The sequence below is a fragment of the Marmota flaviventris genome, chromosome 10 (assembly GCF_047511675.1).
Source record: "Marmota flaviventris isolate mMarFla1 chromosome 10, mMarFla1.hap1, whole genome shotgun sequence".
NCBI lineage: Eukaryota > Metazoa > Chordata > Mammalia > Rodentia > Sciuridae > Marmota > Marmota flaviventris.
The window spans coordinates 64,891,780-64,916,954 of NC_092507.1; the positions used below are offsets into that span (position 1 = coordinate 64,891,780).

At 37.8% G+C, this 25,175-nt stretch overlaps 1 protein-coding gene across 1 annotated transcript in view; it reads left to right on the top strand.

Annotated features, from left to right (window-relative positions):
- Gipc2 (GIPC PDZ domain containing family member 2) overlaps positions 1-25,175 on the top strand; it is an 84,406-nt gene that overhangs the window by 53,480 nt on the left and 5,751 nt on the right. Inside the window, exons 4-5 of the mRNA XM_027935238.2 lie at positions 13,844-13,950; positions 16,793-16,874. Of these exons, the coding sequence (XP_027791039.2) occupies positions 13,844-13,950; positions 16,793-16,874 (189 nt within the window). The remainder of the gene's footprint in view (positions 1-13,843; positions 13,951-16,792; positions 16,875-25,175) is intronic.

The following is a 25,175-nucleotide window of genomic DNA, read 5'->3' on the forward strand; positions in this document are numbered from 1 at the left end:
GCAAATAGATGCAGTCCCTCAGAGTGCTATGAGAAAAAGATGGAAACCAGAGCTGTGGGGGACACCTGCACTAAAGGGCTAGGAAGAGGAGGAGCTGGCCTAGTGAATGGCCCCACATGGAAGATGCAGCATATAAAACAAACCACTTGTCTCAAGAGCAGATGCTCCATCGTAGCTTTCCAAAGTTGGCTTTGGGGCTCTGAGGGAGAATGAAAGGCCATTTAAAAAGATACCCTTAGAATCTCTTGTGTTGGTCAGAGTTTAAATCACTGTTTTCAGCTAGTGCATCTCAACCAGTGTGTTTAGAGTGCAAAGCGGAAGAGTTGAAAATAACACAGTGCTTTGTACTAAGTGAGGGTAAATATTGTTTTTCACATGTATGTGTGTTTCAGTTTCACCATATATGTTTGTGTTTATGGAATTCAATATAAGGCATATATTTCTTACTATGAATCAGCCAAATAAAACAACCCCCCCCCCTAAACAAAGACAAAAAACTGGTTTAAATGACTTCCCTATTGAAAATTTGTTGCTTTGTGGAAATCTTTCCCATACCTAGCATGGTTTCTCCTGGTCAGCTGCATTCTGATCCAGATTTTCCTTCTTCCAGCCCATGAGGTGATGGCAGCCTTCCCAGTTCTTATCAAGTATCAGCTGGAATGTCTCTAGTGGTATTTTTTAGGGCATGGCTCACTTCCTTTCCCCTTTTGCTGATGAAAGGAATATGTCTTCACAATGAGCTCAACCCTGCAATTCACCCTGTGAACCTAGATTTTCCCAAGGCTATGTGAATCCACTCTTCCATGTAAATGACCCAAAGACCGGACTAGTCCGACTGGTTCATTTTCATATGAGACCTCTTAATTGCAGCATAAGAACTATTAAACCTATGAAATTTTGATTTCGTTTTGCTTAAATGAGTTTTGAGTCCATGTATCCTGGAGAATTTGCCCAATTTGTAATTGTTTTCCTTTATGGAAGGAGGTCTGTGAAAGGAGGCCTGGAACATTTCTGTTTTCAAAATCGGCAAGGGAACTGAAAGAAAACACTTACCTCCTAAGACATTTGTTTTGAGGTTAGATTTTGCAGCGGAACTGTGATGCCTTCTTTTAGAGCCTTCATTTCTGTGCTGTGTATCCATCAGATTAGGATGTTAAGTATGTGAAGTGCGTTTCAGTCCTTTGAGTCATTCGCAGCTGGAAGTGTTGGACTTCATCTTCCCAATTCGGCTTAACTGATGTACTTGTTTCAAAAGCTGAGCTTACTTGTCATTAGAAAATAAACTTTAGATTTTAAGTTTTATATGACATTTTAGGAAGATATTTTAAACATTTAAAAAATACTTTTTACTATTTATGTTATTTCTAGCAAAAAAAATTCAACCAACAATTACTTTTTCTTTTCATATATTCTGACTTCTATAAAATATATTGGAGAATGTGAAACAAGTGACAAAAGACAGAAAATGCAGTGGTTAAGCCTGCAAGCTCTGCCAGATCAAGGCTGTGTGATAATTTGACATTGAATAAGTAAGCAGAACACTCTGTGCCTTGGTTTCCTCACACAAAAAATGAAAATGATAATAGTATTTAACACATTTGACTGTTGTGAAGATTGAGTTATTACACAAGATAAAATCATAGAATAGTCCTTGGCAAATAGTAAGTCTTCAATTAAAAAAAGTAAACTGTTGGTGCATGCTTGGGAGGCTGAGGCAGGAGGATCACAAGTTCAAAGCCAGCCACAGAACTTAGTGAGGCCCTAAGCAACTTAGTGAGACTCTGACTCTTCATAAAATATAAAAAAGGGCTGAGGATGTGGCTCATTGGTCCTGGGTTCAATCCCTGGTACCAAAAAAAAAAAAAAAAAAAAAAAATTAAACTGTTATTATCACAGGTTGAGCACCCCAAATCCAAAAATCTTAACTTTTTGATTACTGGCATGATGCCATAAATGGAAAAACTACCCTGACCTTGTGTGATGGGTTGCCATCAAAAGTGTATTAAAAATATTATATAAAATTACCTTCAGGCTTTGCATATAAGGGTTCCATGCCCCAAATATCTCATTTTATATATATACAAATATTCCAAAATCTGAAAAAAATCTGGTCCCAAGCATTTCAAATAAGGGATACTCAACCTATGCCATCATGGTGAAGGTGTAGGCTTTTCTTTAAGACCTAATTTGAGAAACAGGAGAAACCCACATGAACCAGGAAAAACACTGTGGGTGAGTTGATGATTAGCAAGTATTTGTTGAAAACTCTGACACTGTTTCAGATTCAGGAAGATAGCTGAAAATATCCCATCTCAAATCACATAATGAAATATATCAGGATATCACAATAGTGGCTGCCATTTACTTTTCCAAGTAGGAAAAGTAATTCTAAGTAGGAAACCATTTAAACCTCACAGCCAACTATAAATGAAAGCAGTTTGCTGTAGGTTTTAGGTGATGAACGAAGGAGGTAGGCTTCCTAGCCACTCGGCCAGCCTCTGGGGCCAGCTCTCTGACAGCTGTTATGGATGAGCCAATGTGTTGCTGTCCTCAAGGGGCTTACAGTTTACATAAAGAGACAGATACATTAGGAATGTATAATTTTGTTCCTAGTGATGGCTACTGTTTATTGCATGCTTTTTAGAAACAATGATGTGATATATGAAGAATAGATTCTGACCCAAGCTGCCTGGGTTTGATTGCTTTCTCTGCTGCGTTTATTAGCTATGTGATCTCAGGTATTAGTTAACCTTTCTATGCCTATTTACTTATACATGAATTATTGTGAGGATTAAATGAATCAATACATGTAAGGTTCTTAGAACATTGCTGGGTACATAGTGACACATAAATATAAACCACTGCTATTAAGACTACCGCTATTGTGGCCCCATTTAATCCTCATGGTGTTCCAACGAAGGTTTTCCAGACAAGTCAACTGGAGCTTGGGTGGTTAACTAACTTGCTAAGGTCACCCAGAGGGGACTGGAAGTACAGGGATAGCACTCCAGTCCTGTTTGTTTCAAGCTTAAGCTCTTAGCATTTTGTATTACTGTCTCTTCAGAATATAGTGCAGATCATGATATTTGCTGTAAAGCAGATTTAAACAAAATGCAGTTCATATGAGAACTCTTTTATCCATTATGGAGAGGGAGCCTAAGTCTTAGAGAGTGGTGGAGTGGACAGAAGGTTAAAAAGGAGCTTCCACAAAGAGAGAGCCATGGGAGAGATGATTTATGGCAGCATCAAGGACCAGTGTCCCATTCATAACAGGATGGCTTCTAGAATGGAATAGGGAGGGATATTAGAGCTTTAAGAGCTGATCTGAAATTTTGGGGTCAGCCTTTGAGTGGACACTCTGACTTGTTTGTAGAGCTTCATGATGGACTTCATGATGGACTGAGTGCAACATCAGCCCTCTGAATCTTGGGAGGGAGAAGAACTTCCCAAACAAAACCAAGATTAAAATTCCCACCAAACTTCCAGCATGGGGGTTTAGGGTCATGTACAATTTGACACTTTTTATATCTAGAATTGTATAGTTAAATTTAAAATCCAGTAAAGAAATTTAAATGGGTGTTCAGAGAGGAGAAAGATATGAATAGGCTGGACTCTGAGAAAGATTCCTGGAGAAAATTGCACTTGAATTTGGCCTTAGAGGATGTGATGGAAATTACATACAAGGAAGGTTTCCTGGACAGCGAAGAGCCTAGCTGTGGCAAAGCAGCTTACAAAATCATACTATGGCCATGTTAAAAGAAGTGCTTTGAAAACTAGGTGGGGAACACAAGGTTGTTTTAGAGAGGATAGGGAATCATTTAGACATTAGAATTGAAGAATGATGTATGAAATATGTTTTGGAGAATTAAGCCTGGAAGACCAATGTGGCTATATTTGGCTAGAGGATAAACCATGTAAGATGCTGTTGTGACAGTCTAGGAGGAAATGATAAGGGTGGGGGCCATGGGCAGCAGTGGGGATTCCAAGGGCAGAAAGAAGCCAGGGTAGAGTAGGGATAAAAGCTGGATTGATGACCCTTAGAGGAAGAGGACAGGAGAGAAAGTTCAGGAGCAAATGTCACTTCCAAGATTTCTATTCTGGGAGCCTGGGATAACGATGATGCTATAATTGGAAATGAGGCAGTTGGGATGTAGAGAAGGTTTGGGGACAGTGAGGGAGAGAGGTTCAAGGTTTGGATGCATTGTGTGGCACTCTTAGATACTGGTCAAGTTTAAAGTGCTTACAATGACAGGTTTGGGGGTGGCAGAACATGTCCCTTAATCATCTTTTATGTAGTAGAGTTTATTCTGGTCTTCTCATACCCAGCTAGAAATTGGTTTGGAGTTTGCTTTGGAGATCTCGTGGGAGAAGATGAATGAGGAGCCAGGTTCCCTCTTGTGGGATATGGCAGATGTGTTGGATGAATCCTGATTATAACTGACAAATGCATTTTCAGTGTAAGACCAGCTGGATACCTGAGTATGGACTCTTTCTATTCTAGTCTCATCTAAAAATACTTCATTAAACACTTACAATATAATCTGAAAAAAGTAAAATTATTGTAACCTATAGTACTAAAAATATTGTAAACTATATTTTCCAAGACATTTTCCTGAATGATGATTATGATTGATTTCTTGGAACTATAATGTATTTTAGGGAGCATTTGGAACTAATAACAACCATGAGTAGAAAGAAGCTACTAATTTTCAACTACTTTTAAAATTAGTAATTAAAATTGAGTGTGGGATAAAGAGTAAACAATGATGCTAAATACAAGTGGCTTCTTTAATATGACTGAATCATATGAGTACAATGTGACTTATTGAAAAATAACAATTATGACAATAATGAATATTCAGAGACTATTTTTATTGTGGGACTTTTCATATAATTGTAGGAAAAAAGATTTAAGAGATGATGCTCAAAATTGTAGCCAGATTGTGTTCTGAAAAACTTAAGCAGAGAAGCAATTCCTTTTATGTATTGAAAAATGTTTGTGATATATTAAGTGAAAAGATTATAGAACAAGGTACAGTAATATCCCATTTTTGTAAAAACTATCTTTAATGTAGAAGAAAAACAATTTTCCCTGTATGTCTATCAAAATGTTAACTGGTTATCCTTTAGTGGTAAGTGTATGGATGACTTTATTTAGGGATTTTTGGAGTTTTTAAATTTTTAAATATCAAATGAACATTTTAACTTTTATAACCAGAAAATGGTTATTTTCAAAAAGAAGGTTAGCATTCTAGGAAATGGGAGAAACTATGCCATTCTGTAAAATAGTGTTTTTATGGTTTTCAACTCTATCACTGAACAATTTTCTTTAATATTATTGCAAACAGTTCCATGTTACAAGTGGAATATTACATCTATCAACTCTTCAAATTGTCAGGATCTGTTTTGGTAACTGCTTAACTTTTAAAAGTCTTGGGGGAAAATATATGCAATAAACCAGTCATAAAGACAAAACAATAATTTTTATTTCTTGAGTTCTCATATAAAATTTTGTTGGCGACTAAAATGAGTAAAAAAGTAAAAATAAATTATTTTAGCTGTTACTCTTTTAAGAAGAGCGATTCTTTATTTTCTTCAAATTGGAGTCCAGGGGTTTGTGATCTGTTTTTGTAACATATTCCTCTCTGGATTAAAGCTACCAACATTCGCCCCAGAAATACACATTAACTTTTGCTTAAAATTTTAGGGAGTTATAAAATGGGGTTGGCATTTTCTCATATGATGCACTTTAACTCAAGAACAACATGATTTCAGGCACAGTTTTCCACTTTTGATACTTGCCAGGCACTGCTCAGTCTCATCAAGGGAATGATTCAGAGCCAACTTTGTGTCCTTGTGGGTTCACTCTTGTGTTGATGGCTCTTTTTATCCAACAGACAGCAAGTAACATCCTCTTGCTGGTGGAACAGTACTTGCCTACTTTTTCTTGCTTTTTATCTGTCCCAGCACAACTGCTAGCTGTATTTTTAAAAAGCCTATTCTAGAGAAGTCTGAGAAATATTGGAGAGAGGAGGGACACATGGAAAAAGGAAATGTATGGTTCAATTTTAAGTCCTAGGACACAAGCTAGATTTTGTCAGCTATTCAGAGAAGCAGATACGTATGATGGTGGTGGATATAGGGAAAGGAGCATGTGAACTTTATATGGACCATGCTATTGGTGTGTGTGTCCATGCATTGGAAAGTCTTTTTAGATGGATTGCTTCACTACTTGGACAGACTTCTGTATCTGCAAGGTGTCTTTCAGTTGAAGACAGTGGAAAACCCTGCCAAAACTGGCTTAAGCAGGAAGGGGAATTATAAGTCAACAGTCCTTGAGTGGTGCTGGCATCAGCAAGGCTCCTTGGAGAGCCCACATGATGGGATCAGGATCCTGTGTCTTGCCCATTCTCTCTGCCCTGCTGCTTGATGTTTCAGCTCCATCATTCAGGTCGGCACCATGCTGTGTCCCAGGATGGCCGTCAGCAGTTGCTGGGACCATATGCTTCTTTATGCAAGCAGAGCAGGAAAGGGAGTGTCCTTGTTTTTTTTATCATTTCTAGTAAAAGACCAGAGAGATTCATGCTGCCCACCTCTGGGACAGTCACTGTGATGAAGGGGTCTACTGACATGGCCCATTCATGTGACCCATCCCTGAAGCTGAGAGCAGTCAGTTTCCCCTGAACCACAATAATCTTTAAGTGACCACTGGGTACTGAGAAGATGAGCAATTAATATTAGTTCTGATGACAGTTCATAATTTTTAAGAATACAAAATCAAGTGGTGACTTGGGTTAGACCTGCCTGGCCTTATATTCCAACTCTGCCCACTTACCTGTTATCTATGACCCTGTGAAATCATCCCACTTTTCTAAGCGTTGTTTTCTTTTATTATAAAATAAGGATAATAACAATACCTATCTCGTATTAGTGTTAGAAGGATTAAATGAAAGAACATATAAAGATTTATCTGTTGCCTGGGCTATATTAAATACTTAGTCAAGCTATTACTTTATATTGACTTTCCCCAATGATTTACATTAGTATTCCTAGGTGAATTATAGTGTGTGTGTGTGTGTGTGTGTGTGTGTGTATTTATTCCTTTGAAATAAAGTTGTAACTTTGAACTACCTTTTTACAGCCTTGGCCCAAGAGTACTGTCCTTCATGTCCAAGTCCTTTGATCTGGTGCCCTGCACACCAAGCTTCTCATATATCCAGTGGGAAGGAAATTTTAATGAGCCATTTCCAGGAGGGCCAGAGAACTAGTGAACTGAGAATCTTCCAGATGGGAGGGACTCTGAAATTCTCCACTCCTTGCTTTGGTAGTCTAGGACCTTGCTGAACCTGTGGCCTACAACACTTGATTCTCTGTTCCTTTTCCCACTTGCTGTTCTTGCCCTAGGTGGTTGAGTCTTTGTTTGGACATTACTTTTTCCAGGAAGTCTCAGGCTCGATGAGGAAGAAGCATGGGAGTCCACCTGACCCTCTGATACCTATGGATTTACATGGTTAAGAGTATGAACTTTAGAATTAGAGGACTTGGGTTAACATCCCAGCTTCTCTGTTTACAAACCACGCGAACTTGAAGTGCGAGTCCCTTTTCTGTAAAACGATACACATTTACAGCTTAGCTTAAGCACTCATGTACGGAATAATGCTTTCAGCTCTGTGTAAAATCACTCCTATACCTATGGATTAAACTGATGTGATGACATCTGCTCCTTGTCAGTTTGGTTAGTGTGAATCATTCTCTGAGATTCAGATTAGCACTGAGAACCCTGAAAAAAACAAGCAATTCTGGGCTCGCAAAGCTTGAGAATCCTTGGTGTATACATGCTGTAAAGTCCTCCCTGAGTTGCTATCTGGCCACCTTTTAATGTTTCTCTTGGTGCTATGTAAGTCGAGATGGAAACTATGGAAATCAATTGTTGAATTTGGTGAGGTAACTGAATTCACCCTACATGGGTGATCAGGGGAGTGGACTATGTGTTTCCTTTTCCGGGTTGGAATGGAGATATGTCTGGTCACTTGCCCATAAGTTTTATAAAACTAATGAGGGACAAAGAGACTGCAGGGTCCTGGGATTTCACTCTATTATTAGGTTCTTAAGTTACCCTTTTTCTTCTCTCTGTCTATAAGTCCTCCCACCAATGAGATGGACAGTGGAGGTCTCCACTGTGGAATGTCCCATGGGGGGCGGGGTCAGGCTTAAACTTGTCCACTTTGGGGAATCTGTGAGACAGTAGGAGAATCACTTATTGTTTCTATCCTGCTCTAAAAGGAAGGGAACAGTCATAGTGTTTCATAGAAGCAAGAAATAAAGTTAAATAAAAAAGAGATCTTTGCTCCTAATATTTGAAGTGACAACTTGAACATTTGGAAAGGGACCTTTTTGCATGTTTCTTGTTTTCAGAGAGAAAACCAATGTAAACGGTGTTGTTATGGAGGGAGTGGAAGAGCAGATCTCTCTCTCCCCAGACTGAAATTCATCCAGCATTCTGTTAACATGAGCCGGCTGCTGGGCTGAGCACCTTCTATGCATCAGTCCCTTGAGTGCTTAAACAAAGCTGTATGTAGAGGATGTTTTATAGATAAGGACTTACTCCTCAAGTTCACATAACTTATAAATGAAGGAACTAGGCATTAACTCAGGTATTCTGATTCTGAATTTCATGCTCTTAACCACTACTCTGTGGACAACACTATAGATTTGGCCAGAATCTATAATTTTGTTATAGAATAATTTTGTTACATAATCTGTAAATTTTCTCCTGGGGCACACCATGATATATCAGCCATCAGAATGCAATTGAGAACATCACTCGGGGCATTGCAATACCACAGTTGAAAACACTGTGAAGGTAGAGATGATCAGACCTCAGTCATAAAGTCCTTGCAAGATGTCTTAAAAGGGTCAGATAATGTTTTTGAAAAGTCAGAAAAATAAGGGGGGGGGGTGTCTCTACTTTCAGCTGAAATCTAATGAGAAATAGTAGAACAAGTTTTATCACAATTTTGAACTGCAGGTGATTCATTTGCTTCCTGTCACCAAAATGCCACTAATTTTTCTCTCCCTCTTTCTTTTCATGCATGACATCCAGTTCATTGCAGTGTGGCCCTTTATAGCTATTTCTAAATCTTCCCAAGGGTTTCACATGTGCCTGGAAGTCTAATCCTGTTAGGCACCCCTGTTGACCTCTGTATCATAAGTATTCCATTCTCTGCTTTGAGCATTTTGGGGTCATCTTTCTCTCTTTCCCTCTGTGGTGCTGTGGATTGAATTGGGATCTTGTGCATGCTAGCCAAGCACTCTGTCTCTGAGCTACATCCCTAGTCCATGGGCCATCTCTTGTTCACTGAGCAACAAGAGATGTTGGATACAGCCCTATCATTTGTGCCCACCTTCTGTTAAAGTTGTGTTCACTGTCCCTGCTCTGCCAGTAATGCTTCATACTCCAGGCCAACTGGGGCCCTCATACTGTGCAGAAGTGGGGAGAAGAATGCCCAGCCTCCCCCATGTGTCAACCTTTGTCATTGAGAATCTAAACCATGTTGCATGCACTTTTCCTGAAATAGTGCTTTTTACTTCTCTCTGTACTTCCTCCTTTTCTAAGATATAGGTACAGTTTTTTATGGGGGTGAGGTGGGGACTAGACACAGATACATTACTGCCTTCCCCATTTTCTCACTCCCAATGCCTGAGCCTTGCTATATAGCAGAGACTGGGAGTTTGTGTGTTTATTAAAAATGTCAATTAAAATAGAGCCTCATAAAGAATGATACGTGTACATATAAATGTTTTAATTTAAAGCATAGAAATATACATTTTTTTTTACCACTCTTGATGGAGAAGACTTTTTCTTGGAGTAAAGGACACAAATTAGAGGTCTATGAAGTCTTTCTTATATAATCACAATGTTAATGCATATCTGTGAGCTCCTTTCATTTTTAAAAACCAGACATGTGAAATGATGGATGTTTAAAGATTTTTTTTACTAATCTCTTAGAATCGTCTTGCCCACACCTTTTTTTTTTTTTTTAAATAACTCTTATGGAGTCATTCCAAAGCAGTCAACCTAGTTTTTGGAGCAATAATAACTCCTCATTTCACACTCATTTCATCAGCTCATGCATTTTTAAATTAAATCAGAATAAAAATTACAATTGCCACAAGAAAACGTGGGGACAAATATGACAGCTTCTTGATGATATGCAGTTCAACTGTGGGAGCAGCCAGGTATCCACAAGCTGGGAGTGTTCCGGTGCCCTTAGTGACCCAGGCCTGGCAGGGACCCTATGTTTGCTGGTGGAGTGGGGAGAACCAATGAACTTAGTGAATCTGCAGGCTGGTTATTTGTATCTGCGGTGTAAACCACATCCCCTCTTAGGTCAGCCCTGTGAAAGGCATCATGCAGACCCATTCACATGAAGTAACTGATTTAGGGTGCAGCTTCGCTAGTCAGACAAGCTTAAGCAGGCCAGCATTCCCTAAAGTAGAGCAGACAATTAACATTCAGAATTTTTAAAACATTCCCAGAACACAAAACCTGTTTTTTTTCCCTTGCGGGTGAACAAGAGAATCCTTCTGTTTTCATGTATAAACAGGTCGACTTATGTACCTGAACCACAGGATCATGGAGAAAACTGGCCGCTCTTTCCTTGGAGGTTAAAAACTGTCCTTCTGGAGCCCAGTGCAAGCCAGAATTTAAAATTTAGCTTCTGCTTTGGTGCCCCCAAGTGGTTAGTGTGAGCATGCCACTTTCAAGAGGAAGATGGTTTAGTAAATACATAATGATTAAAAAAATCTGGGATGAATAGACAGAATGCAGAATTTTTAGGGTAAAGTGATACTTCTGTTCGAAGCTACAATGGTGGATGTATGTCATTATACATATATCCAAATCTATAGGATATACAATACCAAGAGTTAACCCTAATGTGAGCTATGGTCTCTGGGTGAAAATGGTGTACCAGCTGGGTATGGTGGTACATACCTGTAATCCCAGAGACTGAGGAGATTGAGGTGGGAGGATTATAAGTTCAAGGTCAGCCTCAGCAACTTAGCAAAGCCTTAAGTAGCTAGACCCTGACTCAAAATTAAAAAGGGCTAGGGATATAGCTCAGTGGTAAAGTGCCCCTGGGTTTAATTCAATTCCCACTACAAAAAAGTAAAAAATACACAGACGCACACACAAGCACACACACACACACACACACACACACACACCAGTATAGATTCATCCATGGTTACAATGTGCTGCTGTGGTGGGGGTTGCTGATGATGGAGGAGGCTGTGCGTGTGTGAGGGGGTAGGGATATATAGGAAATTTGTATTCTTAATGCTCAATTTTACTGTGAACATAAAACTGCTCTAAATATAGTTTATTACTTTAAAAAATCTTGTATTTTACATACATTTTTCCTTCTGGGTACTGGTAAGAGCAAGTAAGAGCAAGAAAAGATAGAGACATTGTCCAGGGAGGCCAGCTGAGTTCTTAAGTGGGAAGCCCTATAGTCCTATGTCTGAGTCCTTAGTTTTATAAATATCAGAAACCTTATTTTTTTCCCCCAATGAATTCAGAGTTGTTCAAATTTCCAGGAATACATCATGCTCACAAAATTTACAAGAGACACTTTGATAAGTCATAATGCCAATAAATTGCCTTACAATTAGAAATATATATGTAGCAGTTGACCAAAGCATGTGTTATCTGAGTAGTTTATTTTATACCTTGTAGGAATTTTTTTTGGGAAGACAACTATACTGAATAGGTTGCTTGGTGAAATCACAGTGGGCTGGTGTGTCTGTGTGTGCCCATGTGCTGTTTGTTTAATGGTTAGTGCTGTTATGCTGAGACTATCTTCATCACTTTAGGGATGTGTGTGACTCTGGCGTGGGAACACTTAAGTCACTAGGCGGTACAGAATCCTGGAAGGTGCTGATGACAGACCAACCCAGTCTTTTTCTTTGGATGCTCTTTGTCGAGCATCTGGGAATCCTTTCTTCCCTCAGGGAATAGGGTGAGTGGCAAGGCAACTGCTGGAGGCTTGTTGATAAAGCTTTAGTTTTCTGAGAACCTGTTTGGTCCCCAGGACTAGCATTTGGGTGTTAACCAAAACTTTTTAGCCACCATTTACAGTTTTTTTTTTTTTTTTTTTTGCTTAGGGGGAGCTGTTCTACTTATTGCATGATCAATTTTTTATACTTTCATTCTCAGAGGAAAACTTATGTTTTGGTGACTCTATCCCCAAATGCAATGTAAAATTAATATGCAAAATCTTTAATCACCTTGGGATATATTCCCAATACCAATGCAGTACTTGGCTAAAAGTGGGGTTTATTCTAGTTTCCAAATTTGTAAGAATGCCTTTGTGCAGGCACTTGAGGTCTGTGTCTTGGGAGTTTTGCATGGACCTTGTTACCTGCTTGCACTTATCAGCTGGTCCTGTGAGTCTCCGGAGCTCAGTCTCCAGCTCTGGGTGCAGCATCCTCTCCATACTTCTTCCTCACCCCTGGGGACATGGGAAATATCTGCAGAGATTATAAACTGGTGGCCTGTGTTTGAAATCTGATCTCTTATTTTTGCCAATACATTATTTTAAAATGTTTAACTTAATTACCCAATCTGAAAAAATCAGGAAATTCATGCAAACTCTTGAGTATCCAGTTTCTCTGCAAAACAATAAATCTGGCTTAGTAGGGTCCACATTTCCATTCTTAGCAGGGCAGGAAGTGTTGGAGTGCTCTGGATATGGCACACTTCTTCCAATCATCCTCACTCCCTACCCTTTCCTTTCACTTGGGATTGGGGGTGGGTGAGTGACTTAGTGCATTGCAAAAACAAAAAGAAAACACAAAACAAACATAAGGAAAAGGGCAGCTTCTCATGGACTACTCCTCCCTGTTCTGGTCCCTGCTGTCTGTGGGGGAATTCCTCCCTTGGAACTGCTCCCAGCCTACTTTTCTTTAGACTCTCTCTCTCTATGAATTATCTTTAAATTTATCCTTGTGTTGGCTGGAGTGAGGTTGATTAAAGCATGTTGACTTTGGAATCACAAGACCTGGTTTTGAATCCCAGCTACACTTCTTACTGAGTTCAGTTACCTCATTTTTAAAATGAGGGTGATAGTATTCCTGAGAGGGTGGTATGAATATTAAATAGGATTGTGTACATAATGCATCAAGTGGAGGTTTGGTACACAAATAATAGTGCCTTTGTTTCTCTCTTCTGTTAAGACATGGTTCTTTCCCATCTTCACGACCTGGATGAAGTCCAATGCTACTTTTTGGCTACTCACAGCTCTTTGCTCTTATAACAAAGCCAACTGTTCTACTTTGTCTTCCTTAGAACTTCTAATTTTTCTTTCTTTCTTTTCCTTTCTCTCTCTCTCTCTTTTTGGTACTGGTGATTGAACACAGGGGTGCTTAATCACTAAACTACATCCCTATCCCTTTTTATTTTTTATTTTGAGACAGGGACTTGCTAAGTTGCTGATGCTGGCTTTGAACTTTTGCTCCTCCTGCCTCAGGCTCCTGAGTTTCTGACATTACAGGCATGCACCACTGTGCCTGCCTTCCAACCTTTCTTATTGGTACACTTTACATATTCCCTCTTTTTGTAGGTACAAAAAGAATAATGAGAATAATGAATGACAGATGAATTTTTTTTTTTTTAGGTAATTCTGTAAGAAGGCATACCTTTTGTCAAATCTCTACAATAACTTTTGTGATGGAAACTGTGTTTGCTTTTGCGGCAATCTGTTGGAATTCTTTCTGAATATAAATGTACACACACACACACATACACATAAAACTTTCTCCCCTCATTATATGTTTATAGAGATAGAACCAAGATCAAAAGCTGGAAAGTCTTCAGCAGACAAAATTGGAACTGCAAGAGGAACCCTTCGTCTGAGATCTAACGGTCCTGCCACCATGGAAGAAATGGTATGTTCTGTTCATTTGATTCCTGTTTTGCTTGGAAATGTATAGATACCCTGTACTTAGGTCCTGGGGGAATGAAAGGTTTGATCTGGAGGTAAATGGCAACCGACAGACCTGGTAGAGTCAAAAGCATTTTGAAAATGAGATTTGAGGAGGCATGTGAACAAAACCCACACAGTAGCACCTGGTCATTTTGAGCCTTTACGTGTTCATTGCTGAGCATACTGCCTGGTGTGTTGCCGAAGGCCATTACTGTTTCTTGAACAAGTGAACAAGCCCGAGTGGAAGAAATACATTTAAGAGAATGGAAGAACAGTGGGAAGGAACTGGCAGTGGGCAGTGAGGAGAAGGCCAGCCCTGCTTTCTGCTGGAGGCTGTGAGGGAAAATGAGCAGACTTGAAGCAGCTTGAAAAGGAAACAGGGAGAGCAGGATGTCCCTTCTAATAGTTAACATAATAAATATTTGTTAAGCACCTGCTATGTATTAGGTGCTAGGATGAAAAAGAATTCTTAAAATCTGTCGGAGGAGGTAGGAAAGATTTATTTAAAATGAAACATCCAAAAATTCCATCCCTGTTTGCATAGCCTGCTTAATTAAATAGGCCAATTAAAAAATAGCTGATAATGAGAGGAAAAAGCGGTTTTGGGGCTAATATTAAATTTGATACAAATGACTTGTAATCTAGTTTCAAGGATTGAAGTATTTAAAGGATTTATAGGATTTGAAACAAATCATCCCCTTACAACCTGACACAAATTCTGAACACTGAGTGGTATTCTGTTTGCATTCCTCATACTTTATTCATTGTTGGGTCTGCACAGTCCAGATGCTGGTGATATAAAGATGGATAAAGGCCTTGCTCCTCCTCTAAGGGAGAGTGGCGTGACAAGAAGCCATTATGAACCAGCTGAACAGGGCTTTGCACAAGGTACACAGTGACACAAAGAAAGGGCTGACCAGTAGCTGTCAGGTCTGGGGAAAGAAAGGATATCAGCAAGTTTCCTTCAAGAAAAAAATGATGAAGTTCATGCAAGATGGGGAGAAGCCTATCTTAGACATGACACAATGATGGGCTTGGAGAGCTGGTAAGCTGTTCCTGAGATAGAAGTGTGGGTACTGGAAGTACCTGGTGGGGAATGAGGGTGATGAGGCTGGAGGAATTGGCTGGAGTCTGGATGCAAGAGGGCTTATGAGAACTGGGGAGCAATGCAGTCAGTTTTGTGTTAGAGAAAAATCCCTTGGTTTGAGGGGATGGATTGTTAAGCAGGATGGATTTGAGAGGGTGATGGCAAGGGGGGTAAAAGGAAGCTTCTGTGCATAAGAAAAGATGAGGAATAGACTCAGGCAAACAGTGTGGCCAGACAAGAGGTGATAGATCAAGAGCTATGCAGGAGTTAGAGTGGCAAACTGTTGTGTGTGGCAGAGTACTGATACTTGTTATGGCAACTTAGAGTGAGGCTGTGTAGATAGATACAAATGTTAATGCCTGAGTTACTTTGTATATCCTGATGCTTTACACAGATAATTCAAAAATAATACACTATAATGAAGGCATTAGCAATATATTAGGTCTGTTACTGTTTTTAAGCTTAGTGCTTGTAAATAAAAATGTATGGGGCCTGGGTTGTAGCTCAGTGTTAGAGTGCTTACCTAACATATACAGCCAGAAGGAAAAAAAAAAAATAAAACATTGTACTGTTGATCTCCTTAAGGAGATAAACATAAATTTTTATTTGCTATAAAATACATAACTTTAATAAATTTTGAAAATACAAAGCAACAAATACTTATAACAATATTGAAAATAATGTGAAATTCTGAAAATCTGACTAATGGTGAAATCTACATTTGGACCTGTAGTTGAGTATTAAATGTCTTTGGGCCATTTCTTTTCAGGTGTGAAGAAAACCAAGAATAGTCTGAACATGTAATAAATAAGACTTACCAAATATTTTAAAAGAATTTTAAAAATAATCATGCTTTTTACTGAAAATTTTAACAGTTTTAGGAAGAACAAAATCGGTGTCATTAGTTCATAAAACGCAAACTATGTTAAGAACATTATCTCATAAGTATCTCATTCTTATAAAATTTTCTTTTTTGGTGTTTTTATAATGTGTATGATATATTAATATGGTAATATGTATATGTAATTAATAAAAATATGCACAATACAATTAAATAAAAAGTAAGTAAAAACAGTAGAAGTTTAGAAGTATTTTACTGTTGGGGTGAGCCATCAAGAGTTTGGAGACCCTGGTTTAGACAATAAAGACCAAAGTCCTTTTAGTGCACAAAGGACCCCTTAAGGTCGAATCATGCTGTTGTTGTGTTCTCCAGTGACACAGGGCTTCTCACAGTTCTGTAGTATGCAAAGCCTACAACCTCACGTAGACTATGCATATCTTTTGCCTTCTGCTTCAAGTGCCCCTCTTCTTGTCCAACTTGGACAGCATAATTCTGAAGTCACCTTCTTTCTGAAGTCTTCCATATCTCTTAGATAAATTTGCTTCCTCCCCATAGTGCCTTTGTACCATTTATGTCCTTTATAATTGTTACATAGTCATTTATTTTTACTTTGATCTCCCCATCTAGATAGTAAGCTACTTTGGAACTGTGTTCCCAGCTTTTCTTTTTTGAATCCATAACATTTAAAGCTAACACTAAAAGCAAATATTTACTGTGTTGATTTATATTTAGTTACAGAGCACATTCTTGAGATATTTTCACTAAAATAAGCTGAAGAACATCACCATGAGTTGACTTCACATCAAATTTTCCCCTGACAATCAAGATATTTCATTATAAAAATATAATGTCTTATTTCTCTCGTTTTTGATAAAGCCCTCTGAAACCAAAGCAAAGGCAATCGAAAAGGTTGATGATCTTCTTGAACTGTACATGGGAATTCGAGATATTGATTTAGGTAAGAATATGCTTTTTAAAAATAAACCTTGATAAGAAATTGTATTTCAAACTGCATAGTCACCAGAAACACACAGCTAGGAACAATGCAGACCCTTCTCTTGGCATGGCAGCACCTCCAGCTTTCTGTGCCTGGTTTGCTTGGCAGCTCCATTTTCTGCAGGCTTGTTCCCAACCTTGCCAGCATCAGCTTTTCCTTTTTTCCATCTGGGCATCTTCTCTCTCTTCTTTGCAGAGTATTTTTAGGCTTGGTCTCTGGCTTTGGAGGAGCAGGTTTAACAGACAACCTTGTGGATCTTTTCTGGATTTCCCATTATCTTGGCTTTATCTCTCCATCCCTTCAGCCTTTCTCTTGGAAAAGGTGGCAACAGCAATGGGACTTTGGTGCTGGCTTTGCTCAGTCTGAGGATCCTTCTCACTGCTTCTCTCTGCTCTAAGAATATGCTATCTTCAGAAGTCTCCTATCTTCTAATTTGATGAAATCTAGTGCTTATTTATGTCTTATTTATATATCCAATTGTGCCTTTCAAGATTAAAAAGTATTTGTAGAATCATGAAAAGAATAATGAGTATAAAGATAAGTCAACTTTTAAAAATTTTAGGTTTCTTTTTTCTTTTTTTGGGTGTGTTTTTAGGGATTAAACCCAGTGATGCTCTGTCACTGAGCTATATCTCCAGCCCAGCCCCTTAAAAAAGTTTTTTTTTTCATAAACTTGTGATTGCCCTGCCTCTGGTAATTCTTAACCTATATATTGTGAATGATATTGCCTGTTATTTTATGAATAAAAATATCTATGAAAATAATTTTGTGATTCAAATAAATGGTTTTATTAGCTGATTTTTCCATATGTACATTGATACAATTGTATATTATGATATTAAAGTTGTGTACAGTTTAATGAGGTTCCTTAAACCCTCTGAACAATTAATCAGAAATAAAGAGAAGGGGTTGGGGATGTGGCTCAATGGCAGAGCACTTGACTGGCATATGTGAAGCAACATTAAAAAACAAAAAGAAGACAGACACTTGACACATGACTGATAAGCATTTGAGCAGTTGGATTTCTCTGTGTTTATTAGGTCATTATTAAGATGTCAAGGTCATGATTTGTCAGTTAAAATCCTATCAGTTGCAAATAACTACAAACAAAAATGAAGCCAAACCAAACCAAATAAAACCCCTAACTCTGTCTTGAGGAACAAAAGGGAGAAGTTTTAGATTCTTACAACTGAAAAGTTAAGAGATAGCTTTCAAGAATGGCTAGATCCAGAGTTATAACGGTGTCATCAGAATATGTTTTTTTGGGGCTGGGGTTGTGGCTTAGCCATAGAGCGCTTGCCTAGCACGTGCGGGGCCCCGGGTTCAATCCTCAGCACCACATATAAAGAAAATAAAGGTATCGTGTCCAACTACAACTAAAAAAAATAAATATTAAAAAAAAGAATATATTTTCTCTTCTGGCAATTCTGGCTTCATTCCGTGTCCCTATGGTATCCCCTGGAAGCATCAGGCTGTCCCTCATGAAACCAAAATGATTGCAACAGCTCCACTCTCCCCATCCTCTTAGCATCAAGCACAATGGGAAAGATGGAGGGGCAAGTCATTGGAACAAAATGCCAAAGATTGTCTTGGGTTGGCAGTCCCTGAGAACAGGGGATGGTTAGTTCTGGGCCAAATGCTCTATCTCTGGAGCTGAGAGTATCCTGAAATACAAGGGTCAAGATTGAGAAAGGCCTGGTTCTTTCCTTGTGGTTGCAGGGTACAGTTTGTGCCTGCATGCACTGATGCGTGTGTGCATTTGAATCAGGTGCTGAATACATTTTCTAAAGTCAAGGACTTGCCTATTTTGTTTACCTGCTACCAGGTAGAGAATTTGAAGTTCATTCATCCTTATCTATTCAATTTCCACTTATTTTAAATTTTTCTTATAGAATTGTCAAAAGACAAAATGAAAACAAATGTACTTTCAAGTCTTAATTGGTTTTTATTTGCAGTTCTAGAATTGAAAATTGGGTAGCATCTTATTTTATAAAATAGAAGGAAGAATGTTTTAATGAGCTGAACAGAGGAGACTGGCTTCATAGACAGGAAAGGGCTGAAGAAAGCAAAACAACAAATACAAGTGGTCATTCCAAGTTTACTTGCCTCATAAAGGCTATATCAGGGGACTTCCTTGTCATACCAGCAAAAACTGGCTTGTTTTAGGATTTGGCTATTATTTCTCACCGTGATTTCTTGGAAGATGAGATGAATAATTTAGTTTTGGCTTGTCGGTATGGGGCTTCAGCATGAGTGATCCCGTTTTGGTTTCATCTGTTGGGCCTAGTGCAAAGAACTCAGTCCAAACCAAGGTCCATTTTATTTACAGATTTTATACTTATTTTTTCTTGCCTGTCCAAACTTTAAAAATTTCTATAGTAGGATATATAAATGAAGTCTGTAACTGAAAAACACTCATGCTAGTTTCTTGATCCTTGAAGAAAAATACAAAACTCACAATTCTAGAAGTTCACACAGGGCACTAAACATCCCTCACAAATTCCTTGTAAATAAATTAGTAATCTCTTTGGTAAATAAATTAGCAATCTCTTTGTAAGGATAATTAATCATCTGTAGCAAATTCCTCCAGTTACTATGACACATTATCATTATAATGATTAGCAATGTGATCAGTCACTTAGGAAGGAAAAGTGTTAGGAAAATAATTATTTGAAGAATGTTTTAAATTAGGGCTTTCTACTATTCAGATATTATTAGCATGAAATATAAATCACAAATGTGAGACTTATTTAACAGATTAATGAATATATTTACTTCTATGTATTCCTAGTATTTCTTGACTTTCAGAAATGTTATTTCTTAATGCAAATTACATTGATATCACATTATTCTGGAATTATGTAAGTTAAAAAATTTTTTTTAAAAAATAGCATAATAATAAAGTGATTGAAAACACTGTCCTTAAAAAGAAAAAGTAATTAGGGTATATTTATTATTTGAAAATAGAAATGAATTCAAATGAATTTTTGTAGGAAGTTAACTCTGAAGATGAATGTGCTTTATTTGGTTGTAAAGTTAAGGTGTGAACTGTGATTTTTCAACCAACCAGTTGCAACAACAAAAAAAGGTCCTAGAAGATTTTGAGTCTATGAGGTTTTATCTAAATTGACCTAACTTAATGGGAAATTGTATCATATAAGTTTTTTCCCCCTCTTCCTCTTCTTCTTTCCCTTCTCTTCCTCCCCCTTCTCCTTCTTCCCTTTCTTTTGATGTTGGGGGTTGAAGCCAGGGCTTTGCCCATGCTAGGAAAGTACCCTACCACCGAGTGACACCCCCAGCTTCAGATTTCACCCTTTAAATGGTTGAATTATACAGTGTGTGAATTATATCTCAATAAAGCTTGTTTTTTTAAAAGAAAAAAAGAATATATTCTATATTGGCTATGTTTTTGGTGTTTAACTCATGCGAATTGTTTTAAATGGTTGATACTTATGAAAAGTCTTAAGGAGTATAAATGTTGAAGACCTTCCATGGAGTGAGATACAGTTACAGATTTTATGGTCAAGTTAACAGTGATGACTAATCTTTATCTAAGTACTGCTGTTTGCCTTTTTGTAGGTTTGAATGCTGAGATTCAGAGAAGTTCTGCAACTTGCCCTAAATTAACTAACAAGTTAGAACTAAGATTTAATTCTAGGACTTTGCTACTAAGATTTTAAGCCATGGAGTAATTTAAAAATATCTAATAATTATGTTTAAATATTTAAAAACTTAATGAAAACTATATTGGCCTATGTCATCAAACTAGATTTGTCATTAATAGTAAAATGAAAGTTCAGGGGTGGTGATGATATAAGATATTTTCAGAATGGCCATGAGAGGTCAGCACTTAGCTGCTATGTGTGGTATAAAAGCTACTTTCAGTGGAATTTTTTTTTGCCAAACTGTATTCAAGTATTATACTACGATATATTGCAGATCTATTTCAGTTAACAGATAAAAATCATTTCAGTACTGTCTTATGTTAATGTATTATATAAGCTATACAGTGTATTAATATATAAGAAAACTTTTTCATTGTGCTGAAGTTTTTTTTTGGCCTCTCTCTCTCTCTCTCTCTCTCTCTCTCTCTCTCTCTCTCTCTGTCTCTCTCTCTCTGTCTTTTGGTACTGAGGATTGAACCCAGGGACACTTAATCACTAAGTCACATCCCAAGCCTTTGTAAAATTTTTAATTTTGAGACAGGGTCTATCACTAAGTTGCTTAGGGCCTTGTTAAGTTGCTGAGGCTGGCCTTAAACTTACAATTCTCCTGCCTCAGCCTCCTGAGTTGCTGGCATTATAGGCGCGTGCCACCATGCCCAGCTGGATTTTCTCTTAAAGCAGAGCTGTAATCTTTTATCAAAAAGGATAAAATTATAACATTCATTTCTCCTATAAGGATGTTTAAACATTATGTTTATATATTAGCAAAAATTTATAACATGTTCAAGTGCAGTTTTCAATTACAGTATTTCTAGCACAATTATGAAGCTGCCTAATTAGTATTTTTTTGCCACTTCTATAGTACCTCTCTCAAAGTAAATACTGAAAAATGTTGAGAGGCACAAAAGTACAGAATTCACAGGGAGTATGAATTCTGATTTCATTACTTTGAAGCTTTAACCTTTGGGCAAATTATTAAGCTTTGATTTTCATATCTGTAAAAAGGGCACAATAAAAACAAACTCATAGGATTGCTAAGTCATCAAATTAAATAATGTTTATAAAATTCCTGTTACATCATAAATAACATATGCAACTATTATCATTCTCAGCAATTATCACTAATAATTATTAGTAGCAATAACAATAGAGGGGTGGAGTTAGAAAATACAGGACTGCATATCTGGAGGTATGAGAAACTGTGGGACTGCATTGGATGTGGGGGTTTTCCTCCATTTTTCTTCTATGTCAGAATGAGTGCATGAGTGAGATTATACATTTTGCCGCAAAGATGTAGTATGGACATCTTGAAGCAGTATTTTTTCTCATTTTATAATTAGGAAACAAAAGCAGCGATTCTGTAAGTTAAAGCAGGCCAGGTCCACAGCACATTCCTGAGCTCAGTGCACTAGACAATACTGCTGAGTTCCTGGAGGTATAAAAAAACAATGTACCAAATGGGCCAAGGGTTTTTCCCTCTTTACAGTTGTGTGTGTGTGTGTGTGTGTGTGTGTGTGTGTGTGTGTGTGTGTATTAATGGAGGGAGGGAGATAGATAGATAGATAGATTGATTGATTGATTCCAAGTCCATCAGTGAATGCCTACATGGATTATTCCAACCCTTAAAATCATCATCTATACTGTTGTTTCTGCTTCTGAATAGTCTATACATTTTCTTATGTCTTTTGTCTGTGTGCATTTTATTTCTTTTTCAACTAGATTTCTTCTTCCATATATTTTACTCTTAAGTTTTTAGGCAATTGACTCAGTAAATGCTATTTGTCGGACCTATAAGAAATAGTTAAAAGGTAGATTAAGCAAAATTCCGAACTTGAGTCTTATTTCAGTTATACTTAACATTTATGTTTTGGCTGCTCTTCTTTCACATCTTAGCTATGGGTCCAGAGTTTTGGGCTTCACTTCCTCTAAGCATGCTAGCTGTGCCAACTTGCACAGTATTTTAAAAAATATTTATTTTTTAATTTTTAGGTGGATGCAATATCTTTATTTTATTTTTATGTGGTTCTAAGGATTGAACCCAGTGCCTCATGCATGCTAGGTGAACACTCTACCATTGAGCCACAACCCCAACCCCCAATATGCACAATATTTAAGTTTAATTACAAAACCTCCTTTGTCTCTACCCATCCACCAGTATTTGCTACATGTAAGACACTGAACTAGTTCCTGTGGGCATGAAAAACTGAGTAAGCTAATCAAGATCTACTGGAAATTTTATTCCTTAGTAGGATAGAAAACAATACATAAAAATAAGATCAGTGTAGATTTTAAGACTTGAGCAATGTTGAATATGCACTATAAGATCTTTTATTAATGTTATTTTTAATGCATTTCAACTATACAAAATAATGGGTTTCACTGTGGCATATTCATACATGCATATAATATCTACTAATCCAGTACCTTCTCTTACCCTTTCCTTTTCCTTCCCTAGTTCCTTTCCTCTTTTCTAACATTGTCCATTCTACTTTCACAGTCAACACACCCAACCCTATATTCCACATATGAGGGAAGACCTGCAATACTGTCTTTCTGAGTCTGGTTTATTTCACTTAACATTATAATCTCCAGTTTCATCTATTTTTCTGCAAATGGTATGATTTCATTCTTCTTTATGGATGAATAATATTCCACTGTGAATATATACACCAATTTTCTTTATCTGTTCATCCGCTGACAACTAGCATGTAGGCTGTTTCTATAATTCTGTTGTTATGAATTTGTACTGTAAGATCTTATTACTTCAGTATTGCTTGGGGATAAATACCACCTGGGAGTTGTTGAAAGGGAAAAATCTCAGGCATAACTGCAAAACTATTGAAGCAGAATCTGTATTTTATCAAGATTGTAGTTAGATTGTTTGCACCTTTAGTATGAAAAATGCCTGCAGAAGGGTTTAGAGAATTCAGATATGACTTCCATTTGTGGACAAAGAGTTTCATCGAGGAGAGGGCCTTCAAGGAGGGAAAGGATTTTGATGGTGGAGCTGGTGACTAGGAGATTATCCAAGGCAAAGACAGAAGGATTAAAAATAGCATTTTGAGTAATCATATTTTTGAGGGCATAGCATTAGTGTAGAGGAGTAGGGTCATTTGGGATCCAGAGGTGCTTCAGATCAGAATGACAAACTAGGGTTTAGAGTTTTGAAGAAGTTGGTGACACAAGGAATATTTTTATATATGGGGATGAGAAAGACAAGAGGTGGAACAGAGCTTCCTTGTCCTTTTGTTCTATTATCTATGGAATCAGAGCTGTGCTTTAGGAAGAAGAGTTTAATGTGCCCATGTGGAATGGGCTGATGACAAGACTTAGAGATGAAGTAAATGGCATGATGGCAGTGGGAATGAAATGGAAAGGATCAGATAGAGCAATTACAAAGGTAGAACAAAGGAGAGGCAGTATTGGTTCACAGGCTGAAGGACTGGGAGAAGAGGAAGATAACAAGAGAGAGCTTACCATACTGAGGACAATGGTGGAAACAGGAGAAAGGGTAGCCGTTTCTGAAGGGGTAGATGATGTTTGGTTTCTGGATCTGCTGCTTGAGATGCTAATGGCACACATAGGAAGGATTGCTCACCACTTATTCAGACATGGGAGGGTGGGACTCAGGAGAAGTTGGGGGTGGAAGCAAAGGTCTGGGGCTTCTCTGCAGCAAGGTCTTGTTTACACAGGGATTGCAGATCAGTTCACCAAGGCAGGACATCTAAGGAGGAGAGAGACGCAGATGGAACCTCCAGGATTGTGGGGAATATGGATGGAGTACACTTTTCTGAGCATTTGGTTTCTTTTTTGAGGGAGCTTTTATCTTTTCTTGAACATAGTACTAAGACTTCCTGTTGAAAGAGATAAAGCACCGGTTATAGATATTAGGGATTCCTTAATGGTTTAGAAAATAATTTCCCAAGTACAGCTACTTAGTACTCATGAGAAATTTTTTTCCTCTCCTATTTGAATTTCTGTACTATGTTTTAAAAAGTTTTTATTCATTGTCTGCATAGAGGTTTCTCCCAATATTCTACTATTGTAGTTTTAAAACATAAAGCATAGTTGAAAGATGTTTTAGTGAATTCTTCTCCATTTGTCATCTAGATTCCGCCATTAATATTTTACTAAAGGGATTAAAGCTCAGTGGTAGAGTGTTGGTCCAGTGTGTGTGATGCTATGGGTTCGATCCTCAGTACCAGTGGAAAATTTTCTTTTACTAAAAGGCTTGGAGTGTAGTTCAGTGGTAGAGTACTTGCCTTGCTGCACAAGGTTCTGGGTTCCACCTCTAATAATGCATACACACACAATTGTTTTTTTTGTTTTTTGTTTTGATGGTGCTGGGGATTGAACCCAGGGCCTTGTGCATGCAAGGCAAGCACTTTACCAATGAGCTATATCCCCCATCCTCACATTTTTGTTTTACTATAATTAGTTTATTATTTATTTTTAAAAATATTTATTTACTTATTTATTTTAGTTATAGTTGGACACAATACCTTTGTTTTATTTATTTTATGTGGTGCTGAGGATCCAACCCAGGGCCTCACATGTGCTAGGCACATGTTGTACTACTGAGCCACATTCCCAGCCC